General features: G+C 43.7%; 1 protein-coding gene across 1 annotated transcript in view; it reads left to right on the top strand.

Annotated features, from left to right (window-relative positions):
* Nucleotides 1–234: 234 nt before the first annotated feature.
* The window catches only part of GPC1 (glypican 1), an 89,105-nt gene continuing 71,172 nt past the window's right edge, over nucleotides 235–18,167 (top strand). Inside the window, exon 1 of the mRNA XM_077291110.1 lies at nucleotides 235–1,070. Within this exon, the coding sequence (XP_077147225.1) occupies nucleotides 905–1,070 (166 nt within the window). The 5' untranslated portion in view covers nucleotides 235–904. The remainder of the gene's footprint in view (nucleotides 1,071–18,167) is intronic.

The raw sequence follows: 18,167 nt of genomic DNA, 5'->3' as shown, positions 1-18,167 counted from the left end.
TCCCACCCCGGCGTACCCCACTCTCACACCCCCCACTCTCACTCCCCTGCGTACCCCACTGTCACACCCCGGCGTACCCCACTCTCACACCCTTCCACACTGCGCTCCATCCCTCTTGCCGGCCGCCACCACCCAACCAGGACACACATGACTCCGCTGCAGGGCTGCCTGTGATGGCGCCTGTGATTGGCTGACGCTCCTCAATGTGCTCCGTGCAGCGCGCAGTGGCCGCTTCAGTCTGTGGAGGGAGCCGGGCTGTCAGCATCATCCTCCTCTGCTGCAGCAGCATCGTCCCCGCAGCCGGCATAAGCCTGTCCCCGGAGCCGCACAGGTCAGCCGGCAGTGACACTTCTCCGCAGCCGGTGCCAGCAGCAGTGGGGACATCAGCACATTGTGGAGGGACCTGCGGTGACACAATGGGGGAGGATCCTGCACACTGACTGCTGGACTGGAGCAGGCACTGAGAGGCTGCAGTGAGCCAGCTGTGCTGAGGCTGGTGACACCGCTCTGTGCTGCCTGCAGCTGGATGTCACTGCCCTGGGAGAGAACTGCTGCTACTAGAGGACTACACCCCTCAGCACAGGCTCAGCACCCTCCTCTGTAGTCACCAGCTCCATGTAGACACTGTGGACATGCCCTGTGCCAGCCACCCTGCCTCTTCATAGCCTGGGGCCCCCCAGTGCCCCTGATGCCACATGAATGCCCTGCAGCCCCATTAATGATGTGCTAGCTGGTGCTTGTGCTCTCTGTCAGGTGCCCTGAGCCACACAGGACAAGATCTCAAGGGCTTCTTCCCTGGTGACCTGTGCATGTTGCCTCCTTTGCCTGTGGTCAACATATTTTACTTCCACAAGTTTCTTTTATTTTGGCCTCTCTGCATCTCTCATCCACTGAGGACGAGGACATGGAGTGGTCATGTGGGCATTTGTGGTGGCATCTTGGAATTGTCTTCTTTGTGCATTGGGCAGCTGGAGAGATGGGGAACAAAGCCAAGAGCTGTGAAGCAGTGAGACAGGTGTACAGTGCCAAAAGCTTCAGCCTAAGCGGGGTCCCTCAGTCAGAGATCTCAGGTGAGTGTGCGCTGGGGGGCTTGGAGCTTTCTGGGGCTGCCCATACATCCATGGAATAAGAGAACAATGGGGGTCATGGGGAGAAGGAAATGGTCCAGAAACCACCAATAAGTGCAGACTAGTTAGATGTCACTTCTGCAATGACAACATATGGTTAATAGAGGGTTAGCTATAAAAGAGTATATTAAGGAGACCAGAAGATGGCACCCAATATATATGGTCACTTGTGTATATGTACAGCATGAGATATCTCAGCCGCATACTATGGCATTGTGAGACCTTACATTTGGTGGAGATACCTGGCTTAACTACTTCATATATTGACAATACGAAGAATAGACTCAATTTCAGATTGAATAATTAATAATGGATGAAGTTTACATTGTATGAGGCCTCTGTCCTTGTTCTTCCATAACTGCCTCATCAGTAGAGTTAGTGTCCTCGTCAATGTGTCATTATACTGTAGTGTCCTTTAAATTGGTCTTGCAGATTGGTGTCCCAATAGAAGGAGTAATGATTCAATCAAGAAGAACTCAGACTAATCCTGCAGCCTCTTCATAATGTCTTCTTCCAGTTTCTGGTCATTGAAGGAATGTTCTGCCTAAGGTCCTAATGTTCTGCCTAAGGTCCTAATGTTCTTCCTAAGGTCCTAATGTTCTTCCTAAGGTCCTAATGTTCTTCCTAAGGTCCTAATGTTCTGCCTAAGGTCCTAATGTTCTGCCTAAGGTCCTAATGTTCTTCCTAAGGTCCTAATGTTCTGCCTAAGGTCCTAATGTTCTGCCTAAGGTCCTAATGTTCTACCTAAGGTCCTAATGTTCTACCTAAGGTCCTAATGTTCTGCCTAATGTCCTAATGTTCTTCCTAAGGTCCTAATGTTCTGCCTAAGGTCCTAATGTTCTTCCTAAGGTCCTAATGTTCTGCCTAAGGTCCTAATGTTCTTCCTAAGGTCCTAATGTTCTGCCTAAGGTCCTAATGTTCTGCCTAAGGTCCTACTGTTCTACCTAAGTTCCTAATGTTCTGCCTAAGGTGCTAATGTTCTATCTAAGGTTCTAATGCTCTACCTAAGATTCTAATGTTCTACCTAAGGTCCTAATGTTCTACATAATGTCCTAATGTTCTACCTAATGTCCTAATTGAACTGATTCCTTGTATATTACCCATGATATGAAGCAGACACTTCTTGAAGTTTAGTTATGCTTTATGACCTAAGTTCCTCAGTTACGCGTAATATATGGTCTAACAAATGTCTCAAGGTTATAAAATTCTTCAGTGACACTCCAAAGATCTCCTCCATCTAATTTCTTCACAATTGCGTATCTTAGTTTGACATCTTTGGTGAGTTATCAGAAAGATCTAACCTGCCTACCCTGCCTGCCTGACATCTCAGGTGTGTTCTCACAGTCTATTTGAAGTTGGTGCCCCTGATTGACATTTTATAGGTGTGTACTGTAATAAGATTTCATCTGTGTACCCAGCCTGACAGCTTTTCTCTATGTTCTCTGCTAAGATTCCAGGTGTGTAGAGAAGGATAAGTCTTGAGCAGGATCCTGTTGAGACACGTAGCTGTATGCACTAGGTTGATCTCAGGCCAATGACGCATCCTTGGTATTGTACTGGATACAGGTTCTCGAGGTATAGAAAACCCGTACATGCTTGCCCACTCATCAGTGATGGCACAAAGTGATGGCTGGCTACTGCATCTTAAAAGGTTGTCACTGTTCATTATTTGGCCTTCATGTGCGTCACTGAATGGCTTCTAGGCAGTGTTATAAGTTAGTGAGGTCAGCTTTATGGGGTAGTCATTGATTTTATAGGACTTATTTATGTGGCTGATTTATGGGTCTGATGACACAGATGCTCGGTTAGTATACCAGTTTTCATCCTTAGCAAGTGCTTCTTTTCAGAGTGTTGGGGACATGGGGCTAAACGTTCACCTTAAGGGGTTATACAGAGCTCATGAATATAGAAGACTACATGGAAGCAGGTTTACTAGTCCTCTAATAATATCCTGCTGATAAAATTGTGATTTTATGAAAACTACAGCCATCAGCCCAGTAAGTGACATATCTCTGGAATCCGTGTTTCTGCCTGCCCCTACATTATGCTGCTTTCAGATGCAATAGCAAAAATCTGGTGACACAGTCTCTTAAAGTGGATTTCTGTTCCATTTGCAATAGCCCTGCTTATGTCCATTTGGTAAAGATCCCGCCTGTAAGTTTAGTAGGTGCAATAATAATAATATTAGCAAACACCTCCAGTTAGAAATGTAGTAGAGTTCTTCTGATTTGCTGTGTCCCTTACCCCATGTGCAGGCAGTACAGTAGCTTAGTTATCCATGATTACAACCGCTTACAGCTCACTAACTGTCACTATGTGAGTGTTCACAACCAGGCATACCTAAGCCAATGCCTGCACATGAGGCAAAGGACACAGTGAATCAGAAGAACTATACTGCAGCAGCATAGGTTATCAAGAGAACTACACTACATTTCTAATTGAAGGTATTTGCTAATATTATTATTACACCTACTTTTTATTGGGATAGGATCTTTAGGCCTCACAAATACTTTAGATAGCTGTGGGTGTGATCCTTTTTATCTTTGTCCTCTATTCCCATACACCTTAGATAGCGGTTGGCCGAACCTTCGTTTAGATGATCGTTGACAGCGATCTCGCCTAGCTCTCCCATACACAGGAGTGTTCGCTTGGCCGAGCAATCCCGAGTTCTCTATGAGAAAGCCTCTGCCAGATGTCTGTGGCGGCAGCTCATCTCTAGAGAACAAAAGCATCCGCAGAGTAAAATTGGACATATCAGATCCTTACCAATCATCTGTCGGATGCCCATACATATAGGACTGTTGGCCGATTCCATCGCTATTGACTAATCTTTATCTGCAGACCATTAGCAGATCCAGTATCCAATGTCTGTTCTGGTCAGACACAAAAGACTAATATCAGATCCAACTGATATAAGCGGAGTCCGCCAATGGTCAGTGTTAAAAATAAATATGAATACCCATGCTTATTCCCACTTTCAAGATATTAAAGGAAAAACCTGCATGGAAAAGCTGCATGAGATAAAAAAAACTCCCCTGGTGGTGTGATACTTTCTATCTAATTGCTTTCTACATGAAGCTATGTCTGTGCGCTATACAGATATATATATATATACCAATTACCTTAACGCCGTTGGTAACAATACATACAGAAAATGGGGCACGATAAAATAAAAACCTTAAAAACAATATCAGTACCAGTTCACACTGTGACGTAAGCTCAGCGCAAATAGTTCCAACAAATGATACCCGCTGCTAATATGAGCTGTTTATATAAGCATAAAGGTACATATGGTAATACGTATTGTGCGTATTAATGGTATTGGTGACCGTTCACACTGCGAAACAGATAAACTTGGATAATCGAGGCAATTGGTACCAGCTGTTATGCATAGAAATATAAAGTTGCACTAGACCTTAATTATTACCTTGTCACCAGTCAAATGTGTACAGGAATAATATACCAGTGCTATATGGTTGTAAAAAGGAGGACTTAGAGTCTGAATAGGCAAAAAGAATATCAAAATGTATTGGCTACAAAAAAACAAAATCCCACCAAATATATCAATACATAATTATAGGTACAATTGTGATGTAATCCCAAGGATCAAGGAACAGATCGGGACATGATAGGTAAAGTACGTACAATGAAAAACCCAAAGAGACATATGAGTAATCTGATGGCAGTAATTCATACAATCCATAGATAGGAAAAGGTCTAGATAGTGAAACCGTAGCTGAATGTCTGTTAAAACGTAACAGGAGGTTCATTCTGGACGTATTATGTATTAGAGAGGTAATAGAAGAGGTTATTCACCCATTGTGTTAGATAGTCCTCTCTGCTCCACGGCCGCGTTCCCCAACACGCATTTCGCGTCATTGTCGCTTACTCATGCCCCCCCGAGGAAGCGATATTGATGCGAAACGCGCATTGGGGAAGTATCACTTCTTGCCCCTAATGGAGGTCACAATCTAGGGCCGATTCCCTATGAAGCCAGTTAGCCTATCAGCATGGCAGGAGACCGAACATATAAACTCCATGATATTGCTGTTAGTTGGAATTGAACCAAGGACTCCATGGCAAGATTATGTACCACTGTGCCAATGAGCTGCTGCACTACGTAACTCTGCCCTCGGAAGACGTGTAGGGTCCATGTCTATACATTCTTTACGGTGACGACTCTTTCCAAGTGAAGTGAAAAATGACCAATGGAGGAAATGTGATAAAATAATTCAATAACCTTTGCTTATCCTTTGGAAGGAATCCGTCGCCGGATTTTTGCCACTGTTTCTGAGAGTAGCATAATGTAGTGACAGAGACCCTGATACCAGCGATGTGTCATTTACTGGGATGCTTTCTGTAGTTTTGATCAAATAATTGTTTTATCAGCAGGAGATTATCACTATGCAACTGGTAAATCTGCTGCCACCATGTTCATTAGTCCTGTATAACCCCGACCCCAGCACTAATTGGCAGCTTTCTGCCTATACACAGTACGCACAAAAAAGAAAAGCAGCAGTGTGAATGAGGTTGTACACAGCTCAGCATTTAGAGAACTGGATTGACCTGAAGTTACAGGGTATATTGCTAGAATTAGGGTCTGTGCCCCTACTTCATTCTGCTCTCAGAAGAGGTAGTAAAAACCTGGTGACGGATTCCGATAAATCCTTTGCTGTTCCAGTGCAGCTGCTCCAGCGCTTCCTGCAGCAATTACATCACGGTAATGCATGTGACTGCTGTAAATGATCACTGGGCAATTTTCAATGATATTTTGTTATTTTATCACCTTTACATCCTCTCCCCAATTTGGACACTCTTTTGCCGAACTTGGAAGATCCCTTTAAGTTTTGGCACAGTGCCTTTTCTTTTCTAAATACGATTAGATGTGTATTTGAGGCTAAATCACTAAGGTCTGGTCCTTTTGGGTCTTCTGAACTTGTATATTGTTTACTGTCCCTGCGGAGCTGCAGGATTACTGTACTGTGCTTGTTCCTTAAGGCGATGTTCTCACTTTCCGTCAGACATTTCACTTTGTCTGTTCTATCCATAGGAACACACAGAATTGATGTGTAAAGTTGATCCATTGCATAACTGACGGAAGCAGGAGCTGAGTGACCTCATTGATTATTATGGGGTTTGGAGTCTGCTACTTGTCCGTTTGTAGAACGTGAGGAAATGCGCAGCTGCTCATCTTTTTTTCTGTTTTAAAAACTGACACAGAGGGATCCCAAAAGAATCAAATGGCCCCTCTGTTTGTTTGCACATTTTGTACACAGGAAAGATATATATCTTGGTACCGTGTTAGCCAGTAGATAGAAAAATATTTAGAACTGAGAGTCCTCAGTGGTTGATACCTTTTAATGGTCAACTGAAAAGATGGTAACACATTGCAAGCTTTCGAGACTACACAGGTCTCTTCATCAGGCATAGACTAATACAAAATCTGAAGAATCACATATTTATACCCAGCACAGAAGTAATATCGTAGATAAGACAAGTTACGTAAAGCGGAACTATCATTATGGCAGAGGGATAAACAGTTGTGTTCATAAATATTGGAACAGTTCATAGATAAGGAGTGTGAAAGTTTTATTGTCCTCTGATGTGGATTTATGTCTTTTACATCAATTAAGGAATTTGCTCCTCAGACCTTGTGGGGGCATCACAACACAGAACAAGGCCCCAATCACAGGACAATAAAACATTCACACTCCTTATCTATGAACTGTTCCAATATTTATGGCCACAACTGTTTATCCCTCTCCCATGATAGTTCTGCTTCACATCACTTGTCTTATATATTGAATTATTTCTATGCTGTGTTGTGCATAAATATGTGATTCTTCAGATTTTGTATTAGTCTATGCCTGATGAAGGGACCTGAGTAGTCTCGAAAGCTTGCAATTTGTTACCTTTTAATGGCTAACTGAAAAGATGGTATCAACCACTGAGGACTCTCAATTCTAAATACATTTTGGACATTAATTCTGTTTGTTCCTAAAAACGTATTAGACAAAGGGAATGTCCGAACAGAAGTGTGAACGTAGCCTTATTTTCACGACTTCCCTGCACAGTTTTCCATCTTGTTGACTCCAGTAGGTTGTTAATATCGAGGTCGGTGATCACCATCAAGCAATGATCTGCTATGACAATGCTGGAGATGAAAGCTATTGCTGCCGGTAATCTTTTCCCCTCTATGTGTTGCTCCTGAGAGTTGCTGACATTTACAAGGCAGTGTTGTTTAAGCTCAGTCAGTTTGCCCAATGCTTTATTAATCAGGATCTAGGAGAAACGCGCGTTATTTTCCTTCGATTCACTATTTGATGGAGAAAACTATAGTGTTCGGGGAAAACTCAATCACATGTGAAGACTGGACGACTTTGTCACAAAAAAAGACATAACTTCAGATTGATTTCTGTGTCTTGATTAATGAGGAAAAATAGCTGTGGGGGGAAAATTGAGATGAAACAAGCAAATAAATCTGTAATCGAGGAAGTCATCAAGGGTATGAGATTTCCCCCTGAGGTTATCAGAGGAGTGAGTACAGGAGTGGGGAATGTGTGAATCATTGAGCTGCCGAGCGCCTGAGGAATGGAGACAAGAGGTAAGACTTGTACTGCTTGGAATAGAAATCCAAAGACCTAACATATTCTCAAAGTGCAAAGAAAAGAAAGACCTGATGAAGGCGTATGGGGAGCCAACTCTACCATTGCTCTACGGCTGCCATCCTAACGTCAACCTGACCGGAGGCCCATACTGCCTGCACCATTGGCAGCATGAATCTGTGTAACTGTAGGTGTTTGTTTTACACTGAAGTATTTAAAAGAAAACACTATGGCCTCAATTCGTCAAGACCGGCATTGTTCACAATTTGAGTTGCACCTAAATTTTGCAATTTTTCAAAGCTTTTACACCAAAATTTTGGCATGAAAGCTTTTATGAATCGGGCTCAATGTGTCTCCGATGACTAGACCAAGGCAGGTACCAAGAGGTGGCTTCTGTTTACTCATCCCCCAGTTAGTCTACGTGAGCAGGAGAGGAAGAACCCAATGGGAAACCACCTCAAACTAGTCAGCTGAGTCACATAGCCCAGCTGGCTTTCAAAGTATGTAATGATTTAAAAGGAAACGTAGACGACTGTGTCTAATGCTTTCTGCGGTTTGGGCGGTATGAGTACGCTGACAAGCTCCCTTTCAGTGGCCCATATCCATTATGCAAATATTCAGCGAATAGCCACCTCTCCCAAATCCTTCATAAATATGAACGCACACCTCATGTGTTTTCAGTTTGAGAGTGCTGAATAAGTTGCATCCAGACATCTCTGGTGGCTTATTTCCCTGAGAACTAAAGGAAGCAAGAAAAACAGAGTGAAGTGACAGCACAAAAATACAAGTCACCACGACCTGATTCATCAAGACCGACAGCAATGTTCACACCAGTGTTGATGAGGGTCCATGTTAGAGTTAGTCCCGATTTATGAAGAGACAATGAATCAGGAGTGTCCGACACGTGGTGTGCTCCTCGCCACAAATCTTACTCGAGTTGGGGACTCCTCATGAATAGGAGGAGTTGTTGTGTCACGTTGTCGTACCGCCCAAGCTCTGTCCATTTTGGTGGAGTTGGGTAAAACTGGTGCAAAAATATCAAAGGTTGAAAATTTTCTGAATTTTCAAAGTGATTTATGAGTACCGTAATTGCTTTGATGAGTCAGGGCAGCTTAGAAGACAAAGAAAACTGAAAGGAAAGGAAAGTAGAATGTAGCATAAAAGTTCTCTACAAAACCATATTGTCCATATTCCTCCATGAGCCAGAGTGTTGTGATACTAAAAAAGCAGCGGCAGCCATTGTGCCTACTCGCTCCACATGGGAGGCCCTACAAACCGGCCACATCTTCTCCAGCAACATTTACCGGGGATTCCACTCTGTCGAGACAGCCCCTTTTTGCCCTTTTTGCCTCTTTACTTGTATCATACAAAGGTTTAGTTTGTTGCTATGGGTTAACATGTTTCATTGCATTAGTCATCCCATAGCGGCAGTAATGATCGTGAGCAGGGGTTTATGTACACACAGACAAGTTGGCAATGCGGTTAACAGAACATTCTGGAATCATGAAATTGGAATTTCCATAATAAGCAGATCTCTGTGTGCACAGGGTTTACTAAAATGGGTGACAAATAATACTCGCAGTCTCTTTTCCATTAGTGTCACCATTAGAGGCATTTTCCATTTTATCCATTAAACTCGTAAAAATGGGAATGATGCGGATTGTTCTAATGCCGTAACAGAGCACGTAAAAAATAATCTCGTCTGTCCGTGTCGCTCTCTGTGGCGGCAGCCAACTAAGCCATGTTAGTAAACAGAGGGCACGGACGCTGCTCCTTCAGGAAGCTCCATGTTTTATCCCATCCAACCACAATATGAATAAACATCCTGGCCGTAAAACCAAGTACAAATTTATGTTACATTTCAGCCAAATTGTAAGTAATGACCTCAGTATAACATCTGTGCAATGAGACAAGTATAGAACATATCATGGAATGTGCAGAGGGAAGAGCCGTTCTCTTAAAGGGAATCTGTCACCATCATCTTCATATGAGAGCGACATAATGTAGGAAAAAAGACCCTGATTCCAACGATGTATCACTTAGTTTACTGGGTGCCGCAGTTGTGACACAATGTTGCATGTAGCAGAACTCAGAAAGCTGCCCCTGCCCACAGCAAGCTCTCTATCTACAGTGTCATGTAAAAGTTTGGGCACCCTTGGTCAAAATTACTGTTATTGTGAACAGGTAAACAAGTTGAGGATGAAATGATCTCTAAAAGGCCTAAAGTTTGTATTTTAGGCAAATATACAGTACAGACCAAAAGTTTGGACACACCTTCTCATTTAAAGATTTTTCTGTATTTTCATGACTATGAAAATTGTATCGAGCGCCCCCACTGCCGCAGGGCCGAGGGGTACCCGGTACCGGGCCTCTCTGTCTCAGTCCTGGGGTTGTCACGGTGGCTAGACCCGGCCCGTGACCCTGCTGAGGGGCGTCCAATGAAGGTGGAGAGTGATGCTGTTGTGGTGTGGTGCCGGTCGCAGTAAATATAAGGACACCAGGTTGCAGTCTCTTTACCTCTTTACTGAAGGCTTCAGGATCCTCAGTCCGGAACACGGTTAACCGGGCTGCGTGAGTCCGGCCGGTCCGATGGCACCTCCAGAGTTCCCTTTGCAGGTGGAAATCTGTGCCTACCTTCTAGCGCTTGTGTGTTGTAGTCCTTCCTTGCTGAGCACCACGGTATAGTCCTCACAACTGTTGTGTCTGTTTCTGAAGTTCCCTCACAACTCGATTCTGATGTTCTGTTTCGTCCCCCAGATGATAAGGCTAGGACGCACCCATATGACGGGTAGGCTCGGAGGTCTTCCGGGACCCTAGAGTCGCCCCTCTCCAGATGTTGCCCCCTGTGTCTGCTTAGGTGAATTTTGGGTGAGACAGCCCGCCTATAACTGACTGTCCTGCCGTAGGTTTGAAGTAAGGCCTGGAGCTCAATACTTCCTCGGCGTTCCGGCCACCGGCTACGCGCCTCAGTAGGATGTTGCCTCGTGTTACAGCACGACTCCTACTGGTGTTTCTCCTTGTTGCGTTGATCTCGTTTCTCACTCAGCACAATAAACCTCGCTTCTTGTCCTTTCTTGGGGTACCGCCGCGATGAAATGCAGGCGCGGACTTGTAACGTTCTTTCTGTTCGCTAGGCCTCTGTCAGGATCCCACCCCTGACAGGGACCCCCCTGAATCTTCCCCTGCAACACCCTCTGCCACAGGATGTTGCCTGGTTCCAACCCAGTCAGCTTCTGACTAACTTCCTATTTAACCCCCAGTTTTACCAGATTGTGAGGAGTGGCCTAATACATAGCACCCTTAGCTCCCCCTGGAGGCCAGACCGTGAAGTGTATTAGTGTCTGTGATACCTGGTCAGGTGAACTCCTTCAGTGCCATCAGACGTACCATAGCCCCCCTTAGCGGCGGGGCATCAGAACTGCAACGACCAGGACTCTGGGGCGCTGCATGTACATTCACACTGAAGGCATCAAAACTATGAATTAACACATGTGGAATTATATACTTAAAAAAAAGTGTGACACAACTGAAAATATGTCTTATATTCTTCTGTTCTTCAAAGTAGCCACCTTTTGCTTTGATGACTGCTTTGCACACACTTGGCATTCTCTTGATGAGCTTCAAGAGGTAGTCACCGGGAATGGTCTTCCAACAATCTTGAAGGAGTTCCCAGAGAGGCTTAGCAATTGTTGGCCCTTTTGCCTTCACTCTGCGGTCCAGCTCACCCCAAACCATCTCGATTGGGTTCAGGTCTGGTGACTGTGGAGGCCAGGTCATCTGGCGTAGCACCCCATCACTCTCCTTCTTGGTCAAATAGCCCTTACACAGCCTGGAGGTGTGTTTGGGGTCATTGTCCTGTTGAAAAATAAATTATGGTCCAACTAAACGCAAACTGGATGGAATAGCATGCCACTGCAAGATGCTGTGGTAGCCATGCTGGTTCAGTATGCCTTAAATTTTGAATAAATCCCCAACAGTGTCACCAGCAAAGTACCCCACACACCATCACACTTCCTCCTCCATGCGTCACGGTGGAAACCAGGCATGTAGAGTCCATCTGTTCACCTTTTCTGCATCGCACAAAGACACGGTGGTTGGAACCAAAGATCTCAATTTTGGACTCATCAGACCAAAGCACAGATTTCCACTGGTCTAATGTCCATTCCTTGTGTTCTTTAGCCCAAACAAGTCTCTTCTGCTTGTTGCCTGTCCTTAGCAGTGGTTTCCTAGCAGCTATTTTACCATGAAGGCCTGCTGCACTAAGTCTCCTTTTATCAGTTGTTGTAGAGATGTGTCTGCTGCTAGAACTCTGTGTGGCATTGACCTGGTCTCTAATCTGAGCTGCTGTTAACCTGCGATTTCTGAGGCTGGTGACTCGGATAAACTTATCCTCAGAAGCAGAGGTGACTCTTGGTCTTCCTTTCCTGGGGCAATCCTCATGTGAGCCAGTTTCTTTGTAGCGCTTGATGGTTTTTGCAACTGCACTTGGGGACACTTTCAAAGTTTTCCCAATTTTTCGGACTGACTGGCCTTCATTTCTTAAAGTAATGATGGCCACTCGTTTTTCTTTACTTGGTTGCTTTTTTCTTGCCATAATACAAATTCTAACAGTCTATTCAGTAGGACTATCAGCTGTGTATCCACCAGACTTCTGCACAACACAACTGATGGTCCCAACCCCATTTATAAGGCAAGAAATCCCACTTATTAAACCTGACAGGGCACACCTGTGAAGTGAAAACCATTCCTGGTGACTACCTCTTGAAGCTCATCAAGAGAATGCCAAGAGTGTGCAGAGCAGTCATCAAAGCAAAAGGTGGCTACTTTGAAGAACCTAGAATATAAGACCTATTTTCAGTTGTTTCACACTTTTTTGTTAAGTATATAATTCCACATGTGTTAATTCATAGTTTTGATGCCTTCAGTGTGAATGTACAATTTTCCTAGTCATGAAAATGCAGAAAAATCTTTAAATGAGAATGTGTCCAAACTTTTGGTCTGTACTGTGTATATATGTGTATATACAGTGGGGCAAAAAAGTATTTAGTCAGTCAGCAATAGTGCAAGTTCCACCACTTAAAAAGATGAGAGGCGTCTGTAATTTACATCATAGGTAGACCTCAACTATGGGAGACAAACTGAGTAAAAAAAATCCAGAAAATCACATTGTCTGTTTTTTTAACATTTAATTTGCATATTATGGTGGAAAATAAGTATTTGGTCAGAAACAAACAATCAAGATTTCTGGCTCTCACAGACCTGTAACTTCTTCTTTAAGAGTCTCCTCTTTCCTCCCCTCATTACCTGTAGTAATGGCACCTGTTTAAACTTGTTATCAGTATAAAAAGACACCTGTGCACACCCTCAAACAGTCTGACTCCAAACTCCACTATGGTGAAGACCAAAGAGCTGTCAAAGGACACCAGAAACAAAATTGTAGCCCTGCACCAGGCTGGGAAGACTGAATCTGCAATAGCCAACCAGCTTGGAGTGAAGAAATCAACAGTGGGAGCAATAATTAGAAAATGGAAGACATTCAAGACCACTGATAATCTCCCTCGATCTGGGGCTCCACGCAAAATCCCACCCCGTGGGGTCAGAATGATCACAAGAACGGTGAGCAAAAATCCCAGAACCACGCGGGGGGACCTAGTGAATGAACTGCAGAGAGCTGGGACCAATGTAACAAGGCCTACCATAAGTAACACACTATGCCACCATGGACTCAGATCCTGCAGTGCCAGACGTGTCCCACTGCTTAAGCCAGTACATGTCCGGGCTGGTCTGAAGTTTGCTAGAGAGCATTTGGATGATCCAGAGGAGTTTTGGGAGAATTTCCTATGGTCTGATGAAACCAAACTGGAACTGTTTGGTAGAAACACAACTTGTCGTGTTTGGAGGAAAAAGAATACTGAGTTGCATCCACCAAACACCATACCTACTGTAAAGCATGGTGGTGGAAAAATCATGCTTTGGGGCTGTTTCTCTGCAAAGGGGCCAGGACGACTGATCCGGGTACATGAAAGAATGAATGGGGCCATGTATCGTGAGATTTTGAGTGCAAAACTCCTTCCATCAGCACGGGCATTGAAGATGAAAAGTGGCTGGGTCTTTCAACATGACAATGATCCAAAGCACACCGCCAGGGCAACGAAGGAGTGGCTTCGTAAGAAGCATTTCAAGGTCCTGGAGTGGCCTAGCCAGTCTCCAGATCTCAACCCTATAGAAAACCTTTGGAGGGAGTTGAAAGTCCGTGTTGCCAAGCGAAAAGCCAAAAACATCACTGCTCTAGAGGAGATCTGCATGGAGGAATGGGCGAACATACCAACAACAGTGTGTGGCAACCTTGTGAAGACTTACAGAAAACGTTTGACCTCTGTCATTGCCAACAAAGGATATTTTACAAAGTATTGAGATGAAATTTTGTTTCTGACCAAATACTTATTTTCCACCATAATATGCAAATTAAATGTTAAAAAAACAGACAATGTGATTTTCTGGATTTTTTTTTCTCAGTTTGTCTCCCATAGTTGAGGTCTACCTATGATGTAAATTACAGACGCCTCTCATCTTTTTAAGTGGTGGAACTTGCACTATTGCTGACTGACTAAATACTTTTTTGCCCCACTGTATGTGTATATATATATATATATATATATATATATATATATATATATATATATATATATATATATATATATATATATATATATATATATATATATATATATATATATGTGTGTATATTCACCTTTTACATTATAAAAATTACAAAAAGTAACATGCCACTTTACATTATATGGTGACAGTGAGCTGATCATCTTAGAAGGGGGCGTGGTCCCACTACGGTTCACACTAGTCCAGGCAGTGATAATCTCCTGGTAGTAAAACATTCATTGAATTGAAACAACAGCATTCAGCCTAATAAGTGACACATCGCTGAAATCTGTGTCTCAGCCCCTACCTCATGCTGTACTCAGATTACACAGCTAAAACCTACTGACAGATGAGGACATCATCGTAAGAAGATGGGAGGCCCCAGACCGGATCGCGACGCCTATCGGACCGGACCGCAGCGGGACTACCCCTGGGTAAGTATAATCTAACCTCTTTTTCTCATCTTTCAGGTTGCATCGTGGGCTTATCTATAGCATTACAGAATGCTGTAGATAAGCCCCTGATGCTGGTGGGCTTAGCTCATCTTCGATTTTGGGGGTGACAGGTTCCCTTTAATATATAAGCCATATATCATGGAAAGGCCCCAAACCTGTATATTAGTGGCTGTGATCAAGAAATCCCACTTATTAAACCTGACAGGGCATACCTGTGAAGTGAAAACCATTCCCGGTGACTACCTCTTGAAGCTCATCAAGAGAATGCCAAGAGTGTTCAAAGCAGTCATCAAAGCAAAAGGTGGCTACTTTGAAGAACCTAGAATATAAGACATATTTTCAGTTGTTTCACACTTTTTTGTTAAGTATATAATTCCACATGTGTTAATTCATAGTTTTGATGCCTTCAGTGTGAATTTACAGTTTTCATAGACATGAAAATACAGAAAAATCTTTAAATGAGAAGGTGTGTCCAAACTTTTGGTCTGTACTGTATGTATTGTTAGAGGGTCAGTAGAAATGTATGTGAGTGGAGATATGCATCACAAAGATTGTTATCTTCCATGATGTCAAACCCCAAGGTTTCTCTCCTGCATGTTATGTGCTGAGAGGGGTTAATCAGCCATGACAGGGTTGTTTTTTTTTGTGATTAGCTGTAAGAGATGGGTGGGATGGCCTCTCACCATGTCTCCACCCCTATGGTGTGGTTCAGCAAGTTAAATGTCCTGCCACTGAGTTTTTTTCACTATCTGTTTGCTGGAAGACAAGTAAGGCCTCTTTCACACTTCCGTCTTTCCATCTCCTGTCACAATCCGTCGAGTTTTGAGAAAACAGGATCCTGCAAATTTTTCTGCAGGATCCTGTTTTTTCTCATAGACTTGTATTAATGACGGATTGTGACGGATGGCCTACCGTTTCATCCGTCGTGCACTGGATCCGTCGGCCAAAACCGGTCCGTCGGAGGAACGTTTTTTTAAAAAGTCTCTCTCTCTCTCCCCTCCACAGGAACTCCTTCGACGCATCCGTCATAACACTGGATGCGTTGCACACGTTTTCAACTACTTTCACAACATCCGTCGATACGTTGCTTCACTGCATTGCGACGCACCTGCAGCGACGGAAGTGTGAAAGAGGCCTAAGTTTCCAGCCTGGAACTCCAGTGGGAGCTGAAGTTTGTTGCATCCTGAGCAGGCAAATCCGACAGACGTATGGACTGTGCTACAACTTTTCTTGTGTTTGCCATCATGCCAGAAAGGCTGTGTTTTTTTGTTACATCCTGCACAGGTAAACCAGCAGAAGAAATGTACCTGTGTCTACCTCTGAGAGCAGCCAATCTACCACAAAAAAAATATATATATGTCTACTACATTTATTCCATGCAGCAAAATTAAAACATATGTTGATGCATACTGGTCCATCCTACACGGAGTAAGCAATTTTTGGCAAGCACAGGATACCTTTGGCATCAAAGTGCATATGCCAAAAAAAGGGCCAAAATGAGAAATGAACTGAGTCCTCACCCTGTGATTTCCTCACTTTATGATTACATGTGACTATTTTGTCGATGATATGAAGTGACCATTAACTGCTGTCACATCCCTGACCGTCACACGCCATGATATTCTGAGGTTCCTGGTGAACTGATAACCTTCAGCATTTGTATTCAGGAGCACGGACAGTCCCGAATTATCTGACAGAAGCCATACGGTTGCTGTTGACAGGCAGCACCTTGTATTCAGCAGGAGACTCAACGACTGGTCTTCTCCTGAGATTTAATGGCAAGACACAAGGGACGTGGTGTTACCTCAGACACGGGAGCTGTCAGAAGCCATCTGATGATTTCACATGAAACATACCATATGCTCCTTCTATTCTTCCTGGGACATTCAGTACTGGTGTGCTCTGGATCAGGTATTTCATAGAAAGCCTTTAACTGGTCTTTTCACCCCTGGAGCAGAATGTAAGATTAATGGCGCTAAGCCACTAGGAAACAAAAGGACCTGTCAGCTATTGTAGTAGGGAGCAGACACAAAAAGTAACAATGCCGGGTGGAAACTCAATAGCAAGAGGCATTAGCAGTAGAAAAAGACGAGTGCTGAATGTCAGACACAGGCCTTTTTAGGAATTGATTAGCGCATATACTGAATTTTTAGCCCCTCAAAGAGAAAAGGGTGACAGGGCAAGCCTAACTAGTTAGCTGTCTGAGCGGGAAAGTAAAAAGCCCCCCATTGTTTCTTATATATGGAATATAATATCATCACTTTAATTGTATCTTGAAGAAATATCCATAATCCGCGGTATATTAATCTGCAGCTGAAGCATCAGATGTTCTTATGACAAGACAGCCATCAATTCAAGACACAGTGGTACAGAATAATTGCAAAAAGGATTAATTATTAGCCAAAAAAGCATCCCACTCAGATACGTGCGCACCTGCCGGTCTGGCAAATGCATTTCGAAGGGCGCACACAATTTTTTTTTTAGTCTTTGCATACATCCCTACAAAAGCATCTTGTGTCCTGATCTACAGAGAAATGTCCATAGAAATTGGGAACAATAAAAGTGACACATCAAAAGCCGGACTCCGTTTTAGGACCGGTCAATTCACTATATTCATTATTGTCTTTTTTTTTTCCCTTTAATCTGAAGTAACGTAATTTCTTTCTCAAAGAGTTTCTCTATCTTCACACATCCGACCTTCAGGGTCTGCGTATGATCTGGCTGCAGGATTCTTAAATATGTCTGAGACTTGAATGTTGGCAGTGTTAGGCCATGTTCACACATTTAATCACGAGTGGAACAATCAGAGGAAAGTGTGATAGAAACACGTCACCACTTCTGTATTTATCACCCACTCCTGGTTTTGGCTTACAAATACTGAGGTAAAATACTGACCAAATACTGAACGTGTGATTGTGGCCTGGAAACCGTGATTAGGGTGAAAAAGAAAGTCTAGTAAGGTAGTGGAGTAGTCAGCGTCGGACTGGAGTAGCTTGGGCCCACCAGAGAAAATCATTCTAAGGGCCCACCATGCTTAAGGGGTACTAGCAGCAGAGTCTTCCCTCTTTCACTGGATCCTGCATAAAAACGGTCCGTCGGGCAGAGAAAACGTTCAGAGGAACGTTTTTTCTGCACGTCGGAAAATCGGTCAGCGACGTATCCTGCGCTGTCCGTCACTGGCTACAATGGAAGCCTATGGGCACAGGATGCGTTGCTGCCTGTGAAAAGCAGGAATCCAGCAACTGGTCCCGTCTTTTCAAAGAGAGCATGCGTGGAAGAATTTCCCGTCAGGGAAATTCTCTCTCTCTCTCTTTTTACTACTG

The sequence above is a fragment of the Ranitomeya variabilis genome, chromosome 2 (assembly GCF_051348905.1).
Source record: "Ranitomeya variabilis isolate aRanVar5 chromosome 2, aRanVar5.hap1, whole genome shotgun sequence".
NCBI lineage: Eukaryota > Metazoa > Chordata > Amphibia > Anura > Dendrobatidae > Ranitomeya > Ranitomeya variabilis.
The sequence above is the reverse complement of the archived record's forward strand: the minus strand, read 5'-3'. Positions and strand labels throughout refer to the sequence as shown.